This window comes from Pelobates fuscus, chromosome 5 (genome assembly GCF_036172605.1).
Source record: "Pelobates fuscus isolate aPelFus1 chromosome 5, aPelFus1.pri, whole genome shotgun sequence".
NCBI classification, from domain to species: domain Eukaryota; kingdom Metazoa; phylum Chordata; class Amphibia; order Anura; family Pelobatidae; genus Pelobates; species Pelobates fuscus.
Window position 1 is genome coordinate 50,977,321 of NC_086321.1, and position 26,642 is coordinate 51,003,962.

Here is a 26,642-nt window from a genome sequence, read left to right on the forward strand (position 1 = left end):
TGCACGTCAAAGGTCATGAAAGGTTGCTGGGTTATTTTGGCAATCTAACGCATACAGTAATAGGCTTTAAAGTTACAGGACTCTGAAATGCTTGTTCTTTTTATAGATAAATTATAATAGGTCATATTTATGGGACATATCAGGCTCACTTCTTAGGTCATACCCCTTTGTGTAATTTCTTTTTCTTTTGTTTCAGGTATTGTACCGGAGGATTGGAGGAAGGCAGATGTTGTTCCTATATTTAAAAAGGGTTCAAAATCCTTGCCTGGAAGTTATAGACCTGTGAGCTTAACTTCTGTGACTGGGAAATTATTTGAACGGCTATTAAGGGATAATATTCAGGAATTCATTGGGAAGAACTGTGTTATTAGCAATAATCCGCATGGTTTTATGAAACATAGGTCATGTCAAACTAACCTAATTGCATTCTACGAAGAAGTAAGTAGAAATATAGATCAGGGTGTTGCAGTGGATGTGATCTACTTGGATTTTGCCAAGGCAATTGATACGGTTCCTCACAATAGGTTAGTCTTCAAACTCAAAGAAATTGGTCTAGATGAATATTCTTGTTCTTGGGTAGAACATTGGCTTAAGGATAGAGTACAATGAGTTGTCATAAATGGTACATTTTCAAGTTGGACAAAAGTGGTAAGTGGTGTCCCTCAGGGTTCTGTTTTGGGACCGCTTCTATTTAACATATTTATAAATGATCTTGAAATGGGCATTGAAAGCCATGTATCATGTATCAGTGTTTACTTTGTAAAGTAATAAAATGTGAGCAGGATATTGCCTTGCTGCAGAGTGATTTGGATAGATTGGGGGACTGGGCACTAAAATGGCAGATGAAATTTAATGTAGAAAAATGCAAAGTTATGCACTTCGGGGTTAAGAATGCACAAGCAATTTACACCCTAAATGGTAGTGAACTAGGGATAACCACACACGAGAAGGATTTGGGAATTGTTATAGACAATAAATTAGGTAGCAATATGCAATGTCAATCTGCCGTTGCTAAGGCCAGTAAGGTTTTGTCATGTATAAATAGGGGCATAAAACCCTCTCAGAGTGAAACCCTCTCAGGGTCTGCAAAGACCTCCCTCAGACAGCGTGTATCCCAGGAATCACTGCAGTTGAGTGCAATCTCTCAGCCACAAGGGTGTAACTAGATTTAAAGAACTGTAGGCAGAGCGCACTTTGAGTGCTGCATAAAGCTAATCTGTTTGTCTGGGGCCCAAAAATATGACAGTGATGAGCTCAGCTATAAATTAATATTTGGGTCTCTTGCAGTGAAACCCTCTCAGGGTCACAACAGAACTTCAAGCAGTGGTAAAGTTTTTGTCTATTTTGAGACCTTAGCAGCGATTTACCAAATGGCAAGCTACTTAGTTTCTCTAAGCTTTTGTCATATTCTAAGAGCTCTCATATGCTCTCTTTTTGTTGCAAAGCATTAACCTGGCTCTCCCCAAGCTAAAAGGATTATCCAGATCTGGACCCCATGCTCACTGTGCCTAGAATGCCAAAACATCTCTTCTGCAGAGAGAACTTGCTGTCATTTCAGGTGAGATGAGTCTGATATGCCTTGGATTAGGTTCTGTCTGTGATGGCAAGTGAGCAAAGACTATTTTGAGACCTAAACAGGGATTTACTGAAGGGCAAGCTACTGAGTTTCTCTAAGCTTTTGCCCTTTCTCAAAGTTCTCATATTCTCTGTTTTTATTGCCTTGGCATTGGACTCCATTAGGAATCACTAACACTGGGACAAAATACCACAGGCTTACATGCAAGTATTGGATTGGTTTTAAATGACTCTTATTATAATGCATTGGATGAGAGTGAAAAAGCATGAGCTTATTATTAGGGACTCAGTTGTTATTCCCAGTATGGGTTTGTCTAGTTACCTGATACGTGAATGTATACTGCAGCGCTAGATCACCGTGCAATGTTAATGTGGAAATTGAAGCTTAAAGCTGGATACAACTGGACCTTAGCCTGATAGTCACCTTGGATCACCTTTGGTTAGCAGAAACAAGATACGAAATTAAACAGAAAGCAGTCATTAAATGTCAGTTAGCGGCACTCATAGAAGAATAATGGAATAATGGAACTACTTAATGACTGAATTTCAATAGCAACTCCCAGTAACCTTTTGCTGCTACTTTGAAAATGTTACTGTTGGTAACCAGCCACTACTCGTTAACACAGAACCAAAAGAATCAGCACTAATTAACCAAACCAAAATAGAAAATTTAAGTGAATAGGCAGCACACCTCAGATGGTTAGGACTCCCTCTTAGCCCTACAGACAAGTGGGAAAATACAAAAAGGGGAATAGAGGTAGCGCCAAAAGAGTAAAAACAGTATATGAGTGAAAATAGCACAAGAGGAAAAAAGCCAGTATAGGTAAAAATAATAATAATAATAAAATACCCAATATAAATAATTTTTTAGCCGCGACCAAGTTTGGACGCATCCTGAACTACATTCCTAAACAAGCCTTGCACACGGTCAAGTCGCGCGGCCCGGAATACCCAAAATGGCCACTTGTCACGTGACCCGCTTTATTCCAAATTTAATTTTGCTTTCCTATTTATAAAAAATTGGACAACAAAATATGTGAAAGGTGACTAAATACTCAATCAAACACTAAAGGGCGCTTGCTACCCAGACGAGGGGTGAAGTTATTGTTGGGGAAAATATTATATATATCTGTTTAATATGTGCTTGATTAAGTCTGTGTGTATGGAAGGTCAGGAATTATCTTCAAAGGGAGTTTCTGTTTAGATAGTTGGAAAGATACAGCACCTGAAAGGCACCTATAGTCTCTATCTAGGAAATCACACATTAGGTTAGAGGAAAAGGGATGGCTGGGAAAGTTAACACTTAAATAAAATAACAGGATAGACAACACTTTGGGCCTTGGGAAAGTAAATCACATTTACATATCAATTGAGCTGAGGAGTTTGCTATTTACAACATGGGAACCAATTCCTTTAAAAATAGAAGATACTGACATCACATTAGATTAGGTTTGGTAAGACACACATGCTGCACACAACATCTCACAGCACATACACAATGTAGCCGATATTATTAGATAGATGGAATGTATGAGTGTTATGAATGTATTTTAACTATAACTCTGTACCATTCTTCTTCTGTAATATTTAATTGGGCAGATTCTAAGTAAAGATTTCTCTCTGGTAAGAACTATGGTGTTGGCTGTTTATTTGTAATATCGGGTAGAATACCTTAGTAGTGCTAGTCATATATTTATCTGGACAAGGGGATAAAGATATATGTTAGTTCTTGGAAGAGGTGACACAGGGATATTACATTCACTATTAAAACACAACGCAGAGTGGATTTCTCTCAAAAGGATACCAATTGGAAGTATTGGTGGTGAGAGAAGGATTATACAACATAATTGGTGCCGTGACCGTGGCCGGAAGATTTCTTTCTTCAGAATCTGCCTAGGATCCAAGTTTTGACATCAACGTATTTGGTTCTGTGACTGTCAGCCAGAAGAGGTTTCCAGTGTCTGCATAAAGCTTGGTGAGTATATTTGCTATTTATTCTATTGCTGCAGTGTATATTTTTAATATGGCATGTAATAAGGTAGATGCAAAAATGGCTTGTTCAGAAAATGTTAAACAGTGGCTTATGAATTATATTAAGAGACATGGTGGTCCTTATGAAATCTCTCAGGACTGTAAACAGTCATGGGAAAAGATGCAGGAGTTTTTAGGAGAAATGTTATTTGATAAAAATGTTTCTGATAAAAAAAGAAAAGGGTGTATTATGCAAGCATTACTATCATGTTGTTTAAAATTAGAGGGAATTGTAAAAATAAAGGAGGATGTAATGGCAGAGCTTAACTCAGTAATGAACATGAAATCTGAGAAATTGAATAATAAGATTGTAGATCTAAGAGTGCATGCAGTTACAACTGGTGAAGCTTTGATTGAAAAGGCCAAAATGTGTGACAAACTTACAGTGGAGAATGAGAGGCTGAATGAGAAAATTTTGGAGATGCAAAAAGAATTGGATGAATGTAGACATGCTACTAATATGGCGTTTAATAAAATGGCAGAAAGCATGGCACCTTCGAGTAGGTCTCCTGTATCTGAAATTCCAGGGTCTATTGCTAACCCAGGGATTGAAGATACAGGATACAAACCTATTTATCCATTGGAGGATTTGAAACAAAAGTCAGTGACAAATCTCCCTGCTGCTCCAACTACAACAACCACAGTGTTGAATCCTGATAATTCTGGAGAGATTCAGCTGGTTACTAAGCAGTTAAAGCCACAAGAAATGGATGCCATAGTTAGAGAAATAGGGCAGGTCCCTCAGCAGGATATCAATCGCTTTTTGCAATGGTTTTGTGGAATTCAAAGAGTGAAAGAGATGTATAGTTTGACAACTAGTGATATGGAGAGAGTGCTGCAGAGAGTTGTTGGAAATGGATTGTGGGTCAGGATTGTACAGACATGTGGTCAGCAGCGTAGAACTAGGGATATGTTGAAAGAGATCTTGAGGGCACTTTATGGAATTACATCAAATGTGTCATTGTCTGGAAAAATTAAACAGCTGAAACAAGAGTCTCCGTATGAATTGTCAGCTAGAATCTCCACAGTGATGGAACAGTTTGGTGTCAGTAATCCTGGTTTTGAACAGGGAGGGATGGTGCATAGATCAATGTTTTTGGATGCATTAGAGGAAGATATTAAGGATGAGATATTATCTGTAACCCCAAACCCATCAGAAATGTGTGATTTACTGTTAAGAGCTGATAATTTGTGGCGAAGAAAGGTTAAAAATGAGAGTTTTGCTGTAGATGCTGCCAGGATTTTCAGAGTAGAGAGGAGAGACAGGTCTACCATGTATCCTCAGAAACCAATCAGGGGAAATAGATTTCAGCATATGGAAAATTTTAGAGGTGAGAATGAATCTGGTAGTGACAAAAGACGTAGAGATCCACAGAGGGACCATAGGAATAGGGATAGTGCTAAAGGGAGCAATGTAATAGGAGACAATTGGAGAAATAGATGGGAGGAGCCTCAGGTAATCAACAATAATTGGAATAATAATAATAACTGGGAGAGGTTAAAATGGAGAGATAATAACTGGGAAAATCACAGTTGGAGAGAAAAACGAAGAAACAACAGAGAGAATATTTGGAGAAGGAACCATAGATGGGATGAGCAGCCCAATAGACGAAATTGGGATAATTGGAGGAATAAAGAAGGGAATAGCGAATACTGGGACCTGAAGAGACAGACTGAGAGATTGGAGGCAGAAGTAAAAGCACTTAGGGAACAGATGAGAGAGGAGGGAAAGACTAATCAATTGAGTGTCCCCACCATTTAACTCCCATAATATTTTGTTTTTTTTTTCTCTACATCTGTATGTATGTTTGTTTTTCTTTTGTTCCTATATATGGTTACCAATAAAAATAGCCTTAAGCTGATGTTTGATCTTTATCTTTGTATGGCAACAGACCGTTGTCAGTTTTCTATAGATTGCATGCTGACAAACATCTTTGATGGTTTGTCATTGTTTTTTATAACCGAGCTTCAGATTGGAAACAGAGTAATGTTGCAAATTTTTTCCCCCTACCATCCATTTCCAAAACCAAAATGGAAAGGTCCATATATTGTGCTTGACAAAATTGGCCCTTCTGTGTATTTGTTAGATGTGGGAGATGAGAACTTTAGATGGACACATGCATGTCAAATAAAAGTCTTTAGAGGAAAAAATGATGTGCCAAGTTAATGTAAATGTTAACATAGTCTCTTAGTTCTCTTTTCCAGATAATAGGAGATGGAGTGGATCCCTGGAAGAGCAGCCCACATAAGGAATATGAAGTGCAAGAAAACAGCAGTCGTGATGTGGTGGTTATGTGTATCGTTTTTTATGTATATACTGTATAGCTTAGGAAAAGGGAATGTCATGATGAAAAATAATAATAAAATGGTACATCAGAGTACTCCAGTAGAGGGTTATCATAGGGAGAAAAGGAATTCGGAAAATTCAGAGAATATCAAAGTAAGATTAAAAGTAAAGGAACAATCACCTGATGTTACATGTAAAGACAATCTTACAGTGGTTGGGCCTATAGGGGGGTGGATAGTGGTACAATGTAATATTTCAATGCCTAAAACTAACTTTCCCTCTGAATTTGCAGGTTGGAAATATCCAGGAGGAAGTGATTTACATAAGAGTACCAGTATATTTTGTGCCAATGCCACAAAGGACGTGAGGATAAAGATGCTGCTGGAGAGAAATTTTACATTTTCCCAGGATGGTGTTGTAACATGCAGCCCCCATCAGACTGGATTACGTAATACAGTTGACCCAGCAATTAACATAAGAATGATAAATTCTCAGGACTGTCCAACTACCACCCTGTGGCCAGAGCATGGCCTTTTCTTCCAACCAACACAAACTGTTGCGTATACTGATGTATCTTATGTAACATTACCATTATTGTTAAATTTTTTATTATTTAATATACCAGAGAGGTGCCCAGAGATGATGAAAGAATGGTTTAAAAATGTATTTCAAGCACATATTAATCTATTCTGGGATGCAACACAAGGGCTCAAGTTTAGAGAAAGAGGAAAAAAAGGGATCTGGGTACTGATATAATCTCAGGACTCAGTTTGGGAACATCAATTTGGAATAGGGCAGACATAGAGGGTCTTAACTCACGAGAACAAAATTATGTTAATGGGTTGCAGCAAATTATGCTTAAAGAGGGACGAGTGGATTTTAACACTCTAGCTGAAACTGATGTCACGATACAGAACATTCACACAGTTGCTGCAGATTTGCAGTGGATTAATATATCGGTGAATGCTCTCAGAGAATCAGTTAATAACAATAATGTATCTAAAGCTATGGTATGTGGTATAGTTGGAAATTTACTAGACGAACATCTAAATTTAGGCCTCCAAGAAATAAAACGAGGGGAATGGCCCAGAATAATTAATTCTACCCTAGTCTTTGATCTGGTTAGGGAATATGGCATAGATTGTCAGAATATAGTCCTTTCCAAAATGAAAGGTCTGCAGAGTTGGTGCAATAAGTGCAAATTAGGAAAAAGGGTAATTCCATTAATAATTGACATTCCAGTTTGGACAGAACAGCCTGTACCTGTTTATAAGATGACTGTTTGGTGAGTTGGAAGTGGCTAATCACACTAATGTTTTAAAACAATTCCTTCCACAAACTCGCTTAGTAATAAAAGAAGACCAGTTCTGGAAAGTTATCAACCCCAGTTGCTGTGACAGACGTGGTAATGCTTGGCTTTGTTCCAGTGTACTTGAACCACTAGTCCAGGCAGATGGGTGCATGGTGGAAAACTCAGGGAGCTGCCCTGTTCACCTTCACAAACCCATAAATGGTTGGAAAAGAGTGGTGCACGGACAGGGTCCCACGATCTGCGCACTGGGAGTATCTTCAGTTCTGTGGCAGCAAACTATACAATGTAGGGTACCCCAAACAGGATGGTGTGTTAATCTTACCTATGGCTCCATGAAAGTGGGCAAGGAGGTCATAAGAGCCAATATCCAACTCACACAAAGATCTATGGACGTGGTACAGGGAGATCTAGGAAATTTGAATAAAATGGCTCCCTCACTTTTTAAGAAAATCCCACCACTTAATGTAGATTTGGATACATTATTTAAAAGAAATAATCAAATGGTTGTGCAATTGCAAGAGCTGGTGAAGGAAAATGTAGCTAGCCTTAATGATTTAACAAATAGTTTTCAAGAGCCCTGGTGGAGCATACCCTATAATACTTACACACACCCAGGATTAAGAACTGCTTCTGTAGTATTTGTTTGTCTACAATTTGTTTTAATCTGCTCTCTATTCATTTTATATTGCTGGTGGAGGAAAGAACTAAAAAAAATCCATACAAAGCAGGAAAAATTAGAGCTCACATCCATTTTAGGGATATAAAATATATGTGTGGGTTCATGTCTTGCCTTGATTTTTTTTTACATACAGAAATCAGAGTGGGTGGCGGGGTTGTATGTGAATAATCTCCTTATTAGATCTTATTCAAGTGGGGGAGTGTTGGGGAAAATATTATATATATCTGTTTAATATGTGCTTGATTAAGTCTGTGTGTATGGAAGGTCAGGAATTATCTTCAAAGGGAGTTTCTGTTTAGATAGTTGGAAAGATACAGCACCTGAAAGGCACCTATAGTCTCTATCTAGGAAATCACACATTAGGTTAGAGGAAAAGGGATGGCTGGGAAAGTTAACACTTAAATAAAATAACAGGATAGACAACACTTTGGGCCTTGGGAAAGTAAATCACATTTACATATCAATTGAGCTGAGGAGTTTGCTATTTACAACATGGGAACCAATTCCTTTAAAAATAGAAGATACTGACATCACATTAGATTAGGTTTGGTAAGACACACATGCTGCACACAACATCTCACAGCACATACACAATGTAGCCGATATTATTAGATAGATGGAATGTATGAGTGTTATGAATGTATTTTAACTATAACTCTGTACCATTCTTCTTCTGTAATATTTAATTGGGCAGATTCTAAGTAAAGATTTCTCTCTGGTAAGAACTATGGTGTTGGCTGTTTATTTGTAATATCGGGTAGAATACCTTAGTAGTGCTAGTCATATATTTATCTGGACAAGGGGATAAAGATATATGTTAGTTCTTGGAAGAGGTGACACAGGGATATTACATTCACTATTAAAACACAACGCAGAGTGGATTTCTCTCAAAAGGATACCAATTGGAAGTATTGGTGGTGAGAGAAGGATTATACAACAGTTATCAGACATATAAAAATAAAATGCTTGTTGGAATAAAACCATAATGTGTAATAAAATAACACAATTTATTCATATAAAGTTAAAAAGTAGACATTTGAAAAGTGCACACTGCAAAAATAAACAGTATATCTGTACTATTTCAAGACCTGGAAAAAGTCCAAAACCAATCAGTGTAGTCTAAAACCCCACTGGTCACGACTCATAGGGGCTGTAGGATACCTTGTGATGCAGACAGACTGGTGGAGAAAGGTCTTTATACAGGGTGTAGATGCTGCTACTGTTGGTGCTGCTCTACGCGTTTTGTCCCATCTCAGCCAGGACTTCCTCAGGAACGGATACAAATCTGAACTTCTCTTTGCTTCATTCTTCTTAAATATAGTGATCTTCGCGCTCAATCAGGTCATAGTACATGCGCGCACGGGCATCCCCTTCCATCACGTCCTATGCCTTGGCGCACAGAATCGCATCATGCAATGCGACTGTTTAGAAGGGGCCCAGTGCTCATGCGCGACCCACATAAAACGCAAACAAGCTTTATCGACATCCAAAACACTGCTGCAAAGTGACGTGGAGTTCTATTTTCACATAAGTCACCTGTAGTTGCGTATTTGTTACATTAGATGTCACAAATGTTATAAATGAAAAAGTTATCTGTAATAAAACATATTTTAAGCCCACAGATTGTAACAGTTTAATCTAGTTTTCCAGTTGTCACAATCCAAAATGGCTCCTCAATATCCCAAAAAGCCAACAAATGAGACTTGTAAGGAATCCTATACTTACCTTAGCGGTCAGCTGATCAGCTGTTCCCCCGATCCTCCTGCAGTCTCCCTGCCCGATCGGCTAGTCTCCTGGACGCCGGCCACTGTGCGCACGCTCCGTTTTATGAAGCGGTGCACGCGTGCCGACATCAGGCGATGGGTAGTACTATAGGCAGGTTTTACAGACACCCTCTTACATTTTGGGGGCATCAGAGCTTGACTCGACCTGCACTATACTGCAGTAATGTGGAGGAGCAGGGGAGGTGGAATGTTGAGACACGCGGAGGCGCGCAACGTCAGGCCGATGTGCACCGCTGTCTGTCCGCCTGTCTTCCTTCACGGATCTACAGCAGCGGAAGGATCCAAGCTGACTTGAGAGTGGCAGTACTGGTGTTTGCCTGAGGCCAGAGCAAAGCAGAGCTCACTTTAAGTCATCCTCAATCGTGAGTAGAGGATATTTATGTGAAGGGGGTCAGGGGTGTAATCATTTTATGTGCAGGGGGGAGTATGAATTTTATGTGAAGGGGTCAGGGGTGTATTCATTTTATGTGAAGGAGGGGGTATGAATTTTATGTGAAGGGTTCAGGGGTGTATTAACTTTATTTGAAGGGGGTGTATGGATTTTATGTGAAGGGGTGTAATAACTTTACGTGAAGGAGGGGGGTATGGATTTTATGTGAAGGGGTGTATTAACTTTATGTGAAGGGGGTATGAATTTGATGTGAAGGGGGTTATTAACTTCATGTGATAGGGGTATGAATTTGATGTGAAGGGGTGTATTAACTTTATGTGAAGGGGGTTATACATTTTATGTGAAGGGGGTGTATTAACTTTATGTAAAGGGGCCATGGTGCAGGGTTTTTATGTGTATGGGGTGCAGGAATTTTATTTGAAGGGGGGAGGTTTTTTATGTGTAGGGTGCATGCAGTGTTTTAATCTGAAAGGGGAATGCAGTGTTTTTATGTGAAGGGGTGCATTCATTTTATGGAAGGGTATACAGGGTTTTTTATGAAGGAGAGATGCAGGGGTTTTGTATAAGGGGACAGGACAACATTTTTGTAGAGTGGGGAAGGGCAGAGGTTTTGTATGAGGGGGCAGGGTTTTTTGTGGAAGGGGGCAGAGGATTTGTGGACAGGGTGCAGGGGGTTTGAATAATGGGGAGGACAATGGTTTTATTTCTAAGTTAATAATTTATTTTACAACTGTTACAACTGTTCTATATTTGTTCGTTTATTGCATAGTTATTATTATTATTATTACTAGTATTTATATAGCGCCAGCATATTCCGTAGAGCTTTATATTATTATCAATGGGAGAGTTAACTTATTTTGTTGTTACAACTGTTCTATATTTATTTGTTTATTGCATGGTTAACTTATTTTGTTGTAACAACTGTTCTATATTTATTCACTTATTGCATAGTTAACTTATTTTGTTGTTACAACTGTTCTATATTTATTTGCTTATTGCATAGTTAACTTATTTTGTTGTTACAACTGTTCTATATTTATTTGCTTATTGCATAGTTAACTTATTTTGTTGTTACATCTGTTCTGTATTTATTTGTTTATTGCATGTGAATTTTGGAGTTGTCTTTGTAAACTGGCACTTTACAATAAATATTGCACTGTATTTTATGAGAAATATATATGTATACAAGCGTATAATTTGTTTTTTGGAGGGGGGGTGGGTCTTGGGTGAGTTCCCACACTTTTTTCCCCAGGACTTGAGCCCTGAGGGGCGTGACTATATCAATCATGCCCCCAAGCATATAAAATCACATTTAGCCAGAGTCAGTGCCCTGTTGTGGTTCCTAGCTTGCTAGTGTCCCAGGAGTGGGTATATATCTGATTTTGTGCTATTTTGTTATTGACTCAGCTTTTTTCCTCACTACTCTGAATTCTCGTTCACTTGACTCGGCTCTTGTTTTTCATTTTGGTTGTTCTCTGGTTCCCTTTGACTTAGGCCTGTTTTTGACTATTCTCTTTATATTACTTTCAGTCCAGCCATTCTAAGGACTGGTTTGGGTATTTTTAGTTTTACCTATTGGAGGGTTATTATTCTGTGTGTTGGGTCACTCCTTTTCGTGACAAGACTATTGTGACGAGACCAATCTCGCCACATTGCATTGGAGAAGCCTGGTTGCCCGCCTGCTGCCTCTGGACTATGGCCCTGGGAGATTTGGCTCTTTCAATTCAGTATGATAGGGGTTATGTATTTTTTTATCCTTTTGTGTTTTACTGGTAACATGTGCTCAATGGAGTCTGCCTCTATCCCTGGATATAATTGGATTATTTTCCCCATCGTCTCCAGGATAGAGGGCTCTGTAAAACCGGTTTGGGCCAGATAGCCATGCTGCCAGCCAGGCCCCAAAAGATACTTTACTAACTTCTGAACCCCTGGTCTGATTCATGCCATTTTTTGATATGTTGTTCTCCTGAATGGATTGATTGTGAATATATAATTTTTATGTGAATGTGATGTATATTTTAGAAGTTATGAATATGCTGTAAAAACTGTATTTTTACTGTCTGTGATAATTATGTTAAACCATTGTGTAACATAATTATATCACAGGCAGAGGGGAGGATGTTGTGTGTAAATGCTGGGAGTGTCTTCTGTAATGTACGTGTATGATTGGTTATTTTGTAACACCCTGTGGGTGGTCATACCTAAGGGACACTGTCATAAAAGAAGGTACTTTTGGTGCCATTAAACAGACCACTGCTTGACCCTCAACACGGAGCCTTGTCTCGTTCTTGGGGGGATTCACTGTATGCTGTTAGAGACTGATTGCCAGGAGTGTAAGCCGCTTGGGAGCTTTTCTTGTTCGTCTGCTAGCAGCTATTGGTGAGGTTCCAGTTCGGGAGTTTGGAGTGCTACTTGGTATCCTGTTCGGGAGTTTGGTGTTCTGCAGTAGCTGTGCCTGTATCTCTGGAAGGGGAAGATCTACTAAACGGCGGTTTAACCCTTTTATGCCTGGGGGTGCCGTTACAACTATATCGTAACTGTTCCAAAGAGGAAGATTTTAAAACTCTGGTTCAAATCTTAAACAAAATGTTTTTGGGTAGAAACTATCCTAAGAATTTGATTCTTAAAACTCAAAGTGAGGTGGAAAGTTGTGACAGGAAAGGAGTTTTAAAAGAAAAACGTAGGAAAACTAATTTTGATAACTTTAAAACAGCATTTTTTTTAAAATCAAAATACAATAGCAAAATAAACAAAATAGAAAGGGCTATTAGAAAACATTGGCCCATCTTGATGCAGGACAATTTTTTTAAAAAAATGTCCTGCCCAGTAAACCTAGAGTATTATATAAAAAAGCGGAAAATCTGATATCAGTTTTAGCTCTGCAAACATTACAAACATCACAAACCCCGCAAACAAATTTTTCACGAAAAAAAACTAATTTTCTTTTTTTTTTTTTAAACGTGGTAACTTGTAATAACCGAGAAAGAAAAACTTTAGGTTTTAAAAGCTTTATAACAGGCGAAAGTTTCAAAATTAAACATTTTATTACTTGTCAAAGCAAAAATTTAGTGTACCTTTAACAATGTAAATGTGGAATTCAATACGTAGGCCGCACCATTAGAAAATTACACAAGAACTAAGAAAAATAGTGTTTAACATAGCGTGCCAAAACATTGCAATAATTGTTTCAGCTTTAATTTGAAAGATTTTATTTGTATAGGTATTGATAAAGTCACACCACATTGGAGAGGTGGAGACACCACAAGCACTTTAGCCCCAAAAGAAACAGAGTGGGTCTATATACTAAAAACATACATCCCCTATAGTTTAAACACTGATTTAGACATTTTGTCTTTTATGTGACATGAGCCCTCTTTGTTTATTTCATTTGTTTGTATTTGAATTGCATATAAATTGGTTTGCATATTTTTAACTTCTTGGATTTTTATTTCCCTTGTCTTTTAAGTCTATAGGTAACAGCTCCTATATCATTGCATCAATTTCCATGACATATTGCCATTATTTTTATCAATGCATTCTATCTTATTGAATGCGTGGCTTTGTGTATATACACTTTAATCTGTTTTTATGATATACCTATTTTTATGATATATGTTTTTATGATATGTGTTTCTATATATGTATCTGCCTTTTCTAGGCTGGTCCTTAGAATGTTTTATATATATTTTAGTGCAATCATCTAATGTCCTGAGAAATCAATTGTTCCCTTTTTTATTTCGGTGAACTCACCACATATATATATATTTTTCTATAGGTGTATGTGGATTTTTTATACAGTTGCATATGTTTTTCAATAGTTGTTCACGTATGTGCCCACATCGATCTTTCAAATATATAGATATGCATCCTTTATATTTTATCCACATGCATTTTTATTGTGTTCATACAGTGGATTGTAAGGTATACCACAAATTGATCCTCACATGCATACATTCTTACGTTTATCTGTAGATTAACTATTTCAATCTATCCTTCATAACATCTATTTGTGGTATAAGCCAAGGTGTTCGCCACATTTTTTACATCTAATGTAACAAATACGCAACTACAGGTGACTTATGTGAAAAAAGAACTCCATGTCACTTTGTAGCGGCGTTTTGGATGTCGATAAAGCTTGTTTGCGTTCCATGTGGGATGCGCATGCACGCTGGGCCCCTTCTAAACCGTGCATGCCGCGATTATGTGCGCGAAGGCATGTGACGTGATGGAAGGGGATGCCCATGCGGGTATGCGCTATGACCTGATTGAGCGAAGATTACCATATTTAAGAAGAATGAAGCGAAGAGAAGTTCAGATTTGTATCCACTCCTGAGGTAGTCCTGACTGAGTTGGGACAAAACACATAGAGCAGCACCACAGTAGCAGCATCTACACCCTGTACAAAGACCATTCTCCACCACTCTGTCTGCATCACAAGGTATCCTACAGCCCCTAGGAGTCGCGACCAGTGGGGCTTTAGACCACACTGATTGATTTTGGACTTTTTCCATGTCTTGAAATAGTGTGGATATACTGTTTATGTTTGCACTGTGCACTTTTCTTTGTCTACCTTTTAACTTTATATGAAATAAATAGTGTTATTTTATTACACATTATGGTTTTATCCCAATAAGCATTTTATTTTACTATATCTGATAACTTCACACCTCGTCTGGGTAGCAAACACCCTTTAGTGTTTGGTTGAGTATTTATTCACCTTTCACGCATTTTTTTTTAGCCAATTAGTTATTAGGCATTTTGGGAGTGTGCCTTTCAAGCGGCAGCTGTTTACACTCATATTCACCTCTGTTGTGTCCACTGTTACATTATATATTTCCTATATATAACACTAGCTCCCATAACTATATATTTATTTATTATATGCTTTATTTAACAATTAATAATTTGTTTAAAAATCCAATTATGTCTGTAGGCACCAAATTTAAAAAGGCAATGCCTGCATTCCCTATAAAAACCCTTACCTAACAGGTTAGACTTTTTTATCTCCACTTGATGAAGCCACTTTGGTGAAATGCATTGTTGATATTTTATACTGTTTATTTTATAATGTTTATCAATAAAGGTATTGTTGCTACTTACAATTGTGAGTGTGCAATTTTACTTTTTTATTTGTTACTATTTTTTTTTTTTTTATCTTCTACCTGGCATCCGTTTTTACTGTTCCAGTGAGGACTACTCCTAAAGAATCCAAGGTGGGGATTATACCACTTACGCCTTATACATTAAGCAGTCTGCCTGCTCAATTAAATGTGAGTAACCATTCATCATGTTATACTCCTGGCATCTTTTATACAGTGATCACTATTGTTGTTAATGGTCTTCACTGATGAAACATCTGTCTATCAACATCTCCTCACATACGCTATAAGTGGGGATTGTACCAATGTACGCCATTCATACTAGAGCTAGTTTTAAGCTCTGTTTAATGTGAGTAAGTCTATAAAATACTTATTTTATTGTTATTCTCTACTTCTGGGATATACTGCACCATTAGTCTTTTCTCTCTGTTTTTACATACGGCTTCAAAGAATAGTAGTAGAATTTCCCTGACAGAACTGAGGCTATATCTTCTGGCAAGTTTATATATTGGACATTTTATTGTTATTATTCTTTTTACCTATACTGGCTTTTATCCTTTTGTGCTATTTTCACTCATATATTGTTTTTACTCTTTTGGGGTTACCTCTATTCCCCTCTTTTGTATTATACTACTCGCTAACAGCAGTGACAGACAATTTAGTGAATAGAGGTTGGCTGGTAAATAGTAGCAACAAGCTGTAAGCAAGCTTCAAGTAAAGAAGCAATCAGATTGGGAGTCATGCTAACATTTTATATATGTAGCTTTTCATGTACAATTTAGTATTTTGCACATATAATTTGTTGACTTGTATAGATGTGTTTATTTTCTTTATTTCCTATTTTTATATTACAAAAAGGAGGATGATAGTAACATTAGATGAATAGCTTAATAATCTCAAGGAATCCTTAAATCCTTTTTTGAAATTAGAAGATTGTAACGATCTTATGATACGATCTTATGTTGAGGGGGGAGGCCTTACACAAGAAAAACAAAATAAAAATATTCTCAACATTCAAAAAATGGTGGAAAGTCTCAAAAGATTTCTACCCAGAGGAAGGAAGTGGTTAATAACCTATTCTTGAATAACATAGGAAATGGTTATGTCGCTGCATATTCAGAAGTAATTTAATATAGTAACAAAAGGAAAAATTGTGGGAAAGGAACTAGTCCTTCAAAAGTCCCCAATCCATATAACAAATTAAATTATCAGAAATCAGTTTTTTATTTCCTCCCAAAAGATCACTGGTACAGCAATGTGAACTATAAGTCCCATTGGGAGTAGACACAGGTGGGTTACATATCTGGTCATCTAGTAGTTTTTTGGTTTTTTTTATCTGCAAGGGGTCAGAGGACCAACTTATAATTTTTAAAAAAAAATATATGAATAAAAACCAGATAAACATCTCCTTTACTTTGAATGATAGTTGTAGTATTTTTTTTTAAAGTAGATGTTAATAGTTTTATCAATTTAAAGAGTTGTCAATACACCCAGTTAACGCTAACCAATGTTTCACCAGCAAATTATAAAGTTAATTTCACAACAAAAACTATAACAAGACTCTATTGGATAAGTTTTAGGAGAAGTTTTTAAATGAAGTTAGGGAAAATCTGTTTCAACCAGAAATTAAGTAATCACATAGTTCTAACAGTATTTAGCCACTTATTTTATTATATAATAGTTACATAGTTAGATGGACTGAAAAGAGATTTGTCCATCAAGTTCAGCCTTCAGCACATTTGTTTTTTGCTGTTGATACAAAAGAAGGCAAAAAAAAAAACATAGTTTGAAGCACTTCCAATTTTGCAACAAACTAGGAAAAAAAATCCCTCTTCACCCCAAAATGGCAGTGAGATTTATCCTTGGATCAAGAAGCTATTACCCTATAGTTGAAAAATTATATGATTGAATATTATGATTTTGCAAGTATTCATCTATTTGCTGCTTAAACATCTGTACAGACACTGATAAAACCACTTCTTCCCACTGGGTCAATGTATAGTCTTGTGGTGCTAGGTATAAAGCCTACCAGCTGCTATCTTACTCCCAATCCGTGTTGTCCTATGCCTCTATGTATTGGATGCTTGTTCTTTTCAAGTCTCATTTCTGGTGAGGAGCCTGACCCTTTTCTCCCTCTGTGATAGTGGAATGGATACAAATTAAACAATCATTTGGATACAAGGCCAAATACATTTATTTAGAGCAGAACACTACAAGAGACTGTACATAAGGAGTTGTCGATTTCTATTTATTTTTTATATTTTTTTCACACAGTTTATAGTGACTCTTTGCCATTTTTACAGTGACTCTTGAATAGTGTTTTTATGCTGAATATCTTATTAGATCTGCAGTGCACAATGCAAGACCTGAAGTCCACATCATATATGGTTCATTCAACGTCTGAAGGATATCTACCCAGGAATAAATAATATCATAGACTTGTATGAAAGTATATACAGTAACAAGTGGGAATAAGTGTGGTAGCACTAAGTGCCATGGACCACCTGAGTGGAAACCCCTTACACCACTCAAAGAAATGCAGACATATAATACATACAGTACAATAGGTGGATCACACTTCTGGATACATCTGTAAAATACACAAAACAATATAGTGTAATATTATCAGTACAATTAATATATAGACGGGAGCTGAAGTCAGGTACTCACAAGCCCAGAGCCAAATCTCAACATATGGCTCTCCTGGAGAGTGCTGTGGGACTTTTCTTAAGGATGTCCCCTTCCTATTTCCAGACGACCTTATGGTTGTTCCTGATGAGCAGAAGTAAAAACTCTACAGGTAAGATATGGTATCTCTTCAAAAATAAAACTTTATTGCTCCACAGTTTGGAGTTAAAAAAATCATCAAATGAACTAAAAAAAAAAAATATATGCCAGTTATAGCATAATATTTCTGCATACGTTTTTTTAACCATTTACTATTTTTAGGATAACATTTAAAATGATTCAATATTTGTAAAAATATTTTAACATTGGGATATTTTTTTATACATAGACTGATACATTTTATATTTTAATATTTTTAAAAAATAATTTTAAAAAGGTTAATGCTAACATATTAAATTATTTAAAAACTTTATACAAAAATATTAAATTGGGGCTAAAGTAACAAACTTTACTTCCTTCCTGAATAACTTTCCTTTCACTTGCAAATTCCTCCTGCTTGTTACCTGGTTATGCTCCTGTAAAATATGTGAAAGAGCCTGTACTATGTACCTGTACTATGGCCCATCAAGATCAATGTTGAAGTTTACAGACGAGCAGGGAAGTGGGAAACTGCAAGATAGGGTACAAAAGGCCACCAAAACATGTGTGATGCTATGTAGGTAGATTTACAACCTAGTTTGTAATGGGACTTGAACACAAACAATATGTCTGCATAAGATTCAGAAAGAGTTAACTTGGTAAGAGTCAATTGAATGACCAAAATTATTCATGATCACAAACAGTATAACTAAAACAGATAGGGTTTGCTCTAAAAGTATATTTGATCTTGTTTGTTATGTACACTTTACAGAATGACAATATTTATCTGTATATTTATTTACATAGTTATTTACTTTACAAAATGCTGTCTTTGCAAACACAGCCCATATGTCCATAATGCAGGTCACTCTAAGTCATCAAACTGTAGCATGCATTATCAGTGGAACAAATATTACAATAAAAAAGAAGATGAAGACATTATGATCGAGTCTAAGCATTGGCCATGACACAATAATGAAAGGATGTCCAAAAGAAGGCTGTGGCTGCATCTTAGAAAGCAATGTGGGTTACAAAGGTGAAAAGAAATTGATGGGCATTTACGAATGAGGGCTAACACGTGTGGTTTATAAAATCAGAATTTAAAAGCAGAAAGCTAAAATATGTAACAATAAATGCAAGGAGAAAAGGTCAGGGAGGTAGACAGCATATGATTCATGGAATGTTTTTATTTATTAAAATGTCATGTTTTCAAGGAGTTGAGACACATTATGAGAACATAATCTGTTTTCTGCACAGTACTTTTCTAATCTGCTGTCACCGATCCCGTTGCTTTCTTCTGTGAAAACGTTTCTAATATGCATGTGTGGTGCAAGAGATGTGATAGCTTTATATTATCTTTGGTTATAGCTGATGCATTAGGAAATGCTTTTTTTTTTTTTGTTACACAGCTAAATTTAGAATTTCCATACTGTTTTTTTTTTTAATTATTATTATTTTTAACAATTTAGTAGCTATAACGCCAAAGAAAATATGCATGAATTTATTTTTTACTGCATGTTTTCCTTAGTGGTATATATTAACAAAAAAAACAGCCTTTACAAGCTTTCCACTCTTTCTCCTTTTGCCCGTCAGAGCTTCCTGGCTGTGTGAGTAACTCCAAATGTCAAAATGCTGATTTCTATTAAAATCAGTACTTTCATAAACAGTAACAAATATGACAGACTTCAGACATTTAAAGCACTTTAGCAATCTGGAGGCTTCCTTTAACCACACTTTAGTATGCCTATACTGAGACGCACAGGACCTTTCACAATTAGGACAGAAGATGTGTTTGGGAACAAATCTAAAAAAATAATGGATGTGCTGAAAATTTTAAAATCAGGTTTGTCTAAATCTTCCCCTAAATCGTAGTTTAGATAGAGCTCTGAGGGAGGACCAGCAAAAATCTATAGGTAAAATGATTGCAAATTGCAAGTGAATGCATAATCACTGGGCCAACATAAACCCAGCTGGTGATTATGATATTTCTCCCATGCTATCGATATTTTCACATAATAGAATCAGGATTTGCCGAAGGGCAAGCTATTGAGTTTACTCTCAGCTTTTCTCTTTTCTCAGAGTTCTAATTCTTTCTTTTTGCTTTAATGCATTAACTTGGCTCACCCCACATTAAAGGGGTAATTCAGATGTGGACCCCGTGCTCACTGTGCCTAGAGGGATATCAGCTGCACCTCACCGACGAAGCTCAAAAGAAGGCCAAAACGATTGTCTGGCATTGATGTATCTCTTGTGCAGAGGGAACTTTCTGATCTGGGCTGCCCCTAAGGGTGGGACCAGTCTGATATGCTTCAGATATGTTCTCTCTATAATGGCACAAGTGAGCAAAAACTGTTTTAAAACCTGAGCAGTGATGTACCGAAAGGCAAGCTATTGAGTTTACTCTAAGCTTTTGTCCGTTCTTGGAGTTCTCATTCTTTCTTTTTTGCTTTGCCAATCAGCAGCAAACACAATTAGGGTACATAGTTATATTATTGTATTATTTGTGGAAAATAATTAGCTTTAAAATTAAGAATGTAATTAAATAACGAGCACAACACAGGAGGGAACATTGACATTAATCGTGTGCAATTAATGCTCAAATTGCAACTTTTGTTATTGTGAAAACCCTCTTTATGTATTTCCTTTTGATAATCAGTGGATAATTATAAACTGAATATATGTATTTATTTATTTATTTATTTATTTATTTGTTCACTTATTTATTTGGATGTACACTGATCAGCCAAAACATTAAATACATTCATTGGTGAAGTCAATAACATTGATTATATTGTTATAATGGCAGCAAGTAAATAGTCAGTTCTTGACTTTCATATATATGAAACAGGAAAAATTGTCAAGTGAAAAAAGATCCAAGTGACTTTGACAAGGTGATGTCTAGATGACTGTGTAAGAGCATATCAAAAGCAGCAAGTTTTGTGGGGTGTCCCAGGTATCAAATGGTTATTACCTACCAAAAGTGGTGCATGGAAGGACAACATGTAAACCAGCTTTAGGGTCATGAGTGCCCAAGACATATTGATGCACATAGGGAGCACATAGGGAGCAAAAGCTAGTCCATCTGAAGGATCACACATCCAATCACACAGAAGAGCTATTGTAGCTCAAAATGCTGAATAACATAATGCTGGCCCTGATAGAAAGGTGTCAGAACACAAAATGCATTACAGTTTGCTGCATATGAAGGTGCATAAGGAAGACCCCTGTCCATAGCCTCCAGTGGGGACTTGAACATCAAAACTGGACAATGGAGCAATGGAAGAAGTTTACCTGGTCTGATGAGTCATGTTTTTCTCTAGATGAGGTAGATGGACAGGTACCTGTGAATCATTTACCTGGGGAAGAGATGGCAGCAAGATGCACTATGGGAAGGCAGGCCGGGTGAGGTAATGTTATGCTCTGGCAATGTTCTGTTGGGAAGCATTGGGTTCTAGCATTCAAGTGGATGTTATTTTGACATGTACCACCTACCCAAAGATTGTTGCAGACCACGTACACGCCTTTATGGCAATGGTGTTTCCTGATGGCAGTGGCCTCTTTCAGCAGGGTAATGCACCCTGCCACATTGCAAAAATTGTTCAGGACTGGTTTTGAGGAAAATGCCAACAATTTTAAGGTGTTGCCTTGGTCTCGACATTCCCCAGATCTCGAGAATCTGATTGTGCATATGTGAGATGTTCTGGAACAAAAATTCAATACATGGAGACTCATCTCGCAACTTGCAGGAGTTAAAAGATCTGTAAGTTAAAATAGTTTTAATCTAGACCTATTTATATGAGTTTTAACATTTACCTATTATGTGTTAATTATAAAGAATGCCTTGGCAAAATCAAAGTTGGTGATTTCTACTGCAACACACTGATCTATACTTCTACTTACTAGAATGCAAGAATGCAATTTATGTTCTAGCCAATGATTTCCTGAATATTATCCTTTAATAACCCTTCAAATACTTCCCCAGTCACAGAAGTTAAGCTCACATATAGTTTACAGGTAAAGATGGTGAACCCTTTTTGAATATAGGAACCACAGCTGCATTTTTTTCCAATCCTCCAGTAAAATTCCTGAAAGAAAAGCATTCTAAATTATAAAAAATAGACAGGTTGTTTATTTTCTCACTTAGCTCCTAAAGTACTTGTGTTGAATACCATTAGGCCCTTGGGCTTTGTTTATATTAACTTTCTTAATTGCTGCAGCCCCATCTCAAGTCATACAATCACAATTTTTCTGCAACTTTTTTGCAACAATCATTTTATATCACGTGCCATTGGTTCCTCCTAGGGAAGAAAAATAATTATTTAAAATGTCTGCCTTTTCCTTATCTTCATTAATTAACAGGTTAATAGGTTGACTACCCCTGCACTAAGTTAACAAACTGGTTAGTTAATTAAAAAAAGGTCAGCTAAAATAAGGCTCTCTCCCATAATCTTATGTTATTTACAGTGCAAATATTTTCCATAGTAAAAAATCCAGGGTATGGAACACTCCTACAACTAAAGATTTGGATTACTAATTGTTACTACTTAATAACTGTCTATTTTTATTTATTTGTTTTTCAAGTAATTTAGGTGTCTACCATTTAGGTGGCTTTTCCCCCTTAGCCCCCTTAGAAGGAGTTACAACTTATCTTATTTATAGCCTCCTTGGTGACATTTTAAGAATTGCCGATTTTTAGCCAATCCAAAACTTTCCCATAGGGAAATAATTGGATTGGCTAAAATTGTCAAGCAGGCGAGACGGGGCCAAACACCATTTTGGCCAATCAGCACCTCCTCATAGAGATGCATTGAATCAATGCATCTCTATGAGGTAAATTCAGCGTCTCCATCCAATGCATTAAAGGGACACTCCAGGCACCCAGACCACTTCTGCCCATTGGAGTGGTCAGGTGCCAACTCCCACTACCCTTAACCCTGCAACTGTAAATATTGCAGTGTTCATAAACTGCAATATTTACATTGCAGGGTTATATACTCCTCTAGTGGCTGTCTATTAGACAGCTACTAAAGGGCACCTCCTGGTTTATAGCACAGATTTTCTGTGCTATAGCATCGCTGGACATCCTCACGCTATGTGAGGACCTCCAGCATCAATGAAATCCCCATAGGAAAGCATTGAAAGCATCTGCGAGGGAGGAGCGTGGGCGGACCCTGAACCAGCGCCGAGGGACATCGGCGCTGGATAAAGGTAAGTCACTGAAGGGGTTTTAACGGATTGTTTTCCTGGCACTGGAGTGTCCCTTTAAGCTGTAGTTGTTCTGGTGACTATAGTGTCCCTTTTAGTCTAACTATGCGAAAAACACAATATATTTTATTATTATTATTTTTATTATTATTACTATTATCATTATGAGACAGCTAACAAGATATTAATACAATAAATGACAGATAGACTTCAGAAATAAGTAAAAATAAAACAGACAAGAAAATAATTTGCAAAAAATATTTTAATACAAATCTTGTGTGAATGCCATTTGTTGTATAGAGGCTCACTTGTATAATTGATAAATGTATACTCCCTCTTTCCACTCAATTTGATGAATGCGCTCTATCTAATGTACAAATAATCTTTATGACCCATGTAAGCAGATCTGATGATATGCAGCTGAGCAATGTTCCAGAACTGAAATATCTGTCTCTTTGATGTTTTGCACAGGGTGTTTGATGAACTCAGTATCACCAGCTATTAAGTTAATATCTAGTGTTAATAATGTCCTTTACTTTCTATCTTCACACTGCTGGGGCTCAAATTAATTTCTTAAAATTAATGTCGCTGCATGTATACCTAATCTTCTTAAGAGGATAAAAGTTTCCGTGGAGAGTGAAGAAGTGCACTAACATAATTAGTTGGCTATTTTGCATTAAAGGCAAAAACTATGGGTTGAAAAAAAAAATGTTATTTCAGTCCAGCATATTATAACTTCTTATTTGGCGCATTCTATGGGGGAATTTACTCATCTAAAACTAAAATATACGTTTATTGTGATGAATCACCAAATGTTTTAAAGTAGAGTCACTTTGACTATCATTCTTTAAAGCATAATAATAAATGCATTAACCCCTTAGGACAGGGGTTCTCAACCCAGTCCTCAGGACCCCCTACCAGTCCAGGATTTGGGGATTACCTGAGTGTGTCTAAGGTGTTTAGAAAAAGGGAAAAAAAACACACCTTTGACTCTTAGGTGTTTTTTTTTTCTTTTTCTAAACACCTTAGACACACCCAGGTAATCCCTAAACCCTGGACAGGTAGGGGGTCCCTGAGGACAAGGTTGAGAACCCCTGCCTTAGGATGTCCTTAGGATGTTCAATACACAGCACAGGGTAAAATAGCATGTACTTAAAGGGATACTTAATTCAAGGAAGCGTCAGGACACTCTGTAGGCTGCAGGGATAACCTGGTAATATTATCACTAGGGATACCCTGCTTATATGACATCCATTAGGTCTAAAAATACATCCTACTGGAAAAGAAAGAAAGAACAAAAACTCTACTAGAGTGCATTTGATTTACTTAGCTGGGCGGTTTCCTGGGCATGCTCACTAACCTATAGGGAAGGAGTGGATCAGCTGAGAACATCATCGTAATAATCTCAGCCAGGGAGGCAAAGCATCTTTACAGCTTAATCTTCATTAAGCTGAAGTGGTCTGGGTGCCTATAGTGGCCCTTTAAGTAAAAAAATATGGGTGTTTAGTCAGAACATACAGCCATATTATGTTAAACCCCCATCTTGTACAAAGTACCCCAATCTAAGTTGTTAGAACATTATTCATAATGTGGGAGAATAGCATGCCAACTGGAAGATGAATGGAGGCAATTGTCTGAACCAAAAAAACAGTTGGACTCTGTTCTCTGGAGAAGACAGAGACTGTCACTGACTGACTTATTCCTACAGAAAGTGAATCAAAACAAAACCTAGAATTTGTGCTATGTGTTCAACTGTAATATAACATATTTTCTTTAAGTGCCCTATGGCGAACCGCCAAGATCGCCGCCATGGACTCCCTTTTCCAGTGTGAAGTAGCTCTATCAAGTAGTGAAAGTGAATATAGCTGGTGTAGTCAAGACTAAATGCTGGGAGTAGATCTGTTTATTCCATGTAAGCACATAGACACATAGAATATGACTGCAGATAAGAACCATTCAGTCCATCTAGTCTGCCTAATTTTCTAAATACTTTTAATTAGTCCCTGGCCTTATCTTAAGTCTAGGATAGCCTAATGTCTATCCCACACATGCTTAACCCCTTAAGGACCAAACTGGAATAAAAGGGAATCATAGCATGTCACACATGTCATGTGTCCTTAAGGGGTTAAACTCCCTCACTGTGGTAACCTCTACCACTTCAGTTGGAAGGCTATTCCATACAACTCTGTAAAGTAATACTTCCTGAAATTATTTTTAAACCTCTGCCCCTCTAATTTAAGACTGTCCTCTTGTCCTCTTTATGTCCTCTTGTTGTGGTAGTTTTTCTTCTTTTAAATATAGTCTCATCCTGTACTGTGTTGATTCCCTTTATGTATTGAAATGTTTCTATCATATCCCTGTCTCGTCTTTCCTCAAAGCTATACTTCCAAGCACACTCAATTTATACACAATTTCTCCATACAGAAATACAGCAAGCTTCTCCCAGTGCCTGAGAGATAATTGAGTCAGGAAACTATAACTCAATTATCTCCCAGGTACAGAAAAAAATAACAAATCATACAACATCCCAAACGGTCTCCAAAAATACATGGGAATCCCACAAGAGAGTCACATCCCCAGATAGCCCTAATCTGAGAGCCCAAGTTGTCCAAAAAGCGATCAGATCAGTTCGGTGGTATGGAATCGCCACCGGGGTAAAGTTTTGACTGGCCTACCACAAGTTAGAAGCCCAAAATAGTTCCAGGGAAATTGTGGCAATGTCTAGTCTCTGTTCAGGGGTTCCTGTACAAAAACCAACCAATATAGCTGATTGCTTTCAAGTAGCGAATGCTAACCCTTACATTAGTTCCTATCTCCCAAATGCCATTCGTACAGCTGGTCGGGAACAGGGATGGGCAGCAGCTTGATCTTCACTGGTGTTCACATGAGTGCCTAGTAGGAAAGAGTTCGAGGCACTCGATCATCATGTACCACTGCCTGTGTTCGAGAGACAAAATGGCCGCCATCCATTCTGTCGACCACGTGCGTTCGGTTGCACAAAATAGCGACCACCCAGGGGAGTATTTATTAATTTTTTCCTTTGCGGTTTCGCACTTGATAATTGGTAATCCACAATCTAATGGGGTGCTGGGGTGGTACTTGTTCAATAACCGAACTAGGGGGTTCGAACGAAAATTCGAAAAGGGTAGTTTTTTGATGCTGATATCAGTGATTGAGTATTCCTTCACATGCCCCTCTACAAATATTATATATTTTTTAAAAGGACAGAAAAAGCTTTCTATTAATATCCTATATGTATAAGTAACACAACATTAAGTGTGAATAAAATATTAAAAATATTTTTTTTTAAATGGGAAAAAGACAAATGTTTCATAATTTCACTTTTACAAACTTTTACACATTCAGTGTAACTAAATAAAAAGAGCTCATAACAGATTCCCATAACAGTGCCAATTGTTAGATGCTTAATATGTCTATATCAGGGATAGGCAACCTTCGGCACTCCAGATGTTTTGGACTACATCTCTCATAATGCTCTTACACCGATAATGC

The 26,642-nt window shown here is 37.2% G+C and overlaps 1 protein-coding gene across 1 annotated transcript; it reads left to right on the forward strand.

The window, feature by feature from the left end:
* The first annotated feature begins 3,166 nt into the window (after positions 1–3,166).
* Positions 3,167–13,729, forward strand: LOC134612004 (uncharacterized). The gene is made up of 5 exons (XM_063456388.1): positions 3,167–5,062; positions 5,812–5,902; positions 6,186–6,472; positions 6,742–6,903; positions 13,718–13,729. Exons 1-5 carry the CDS (start codon positions 3,599–3,601, stop codon positions 13,727–13,729), a joined length of 2,016 nt encoding a protein of 671 aa, XP_063312458.1. The 5' UTR covers positions 3,167–3,598.
* Positions 13,730–26,642: the final 12,913 nt, after the last annotated feature.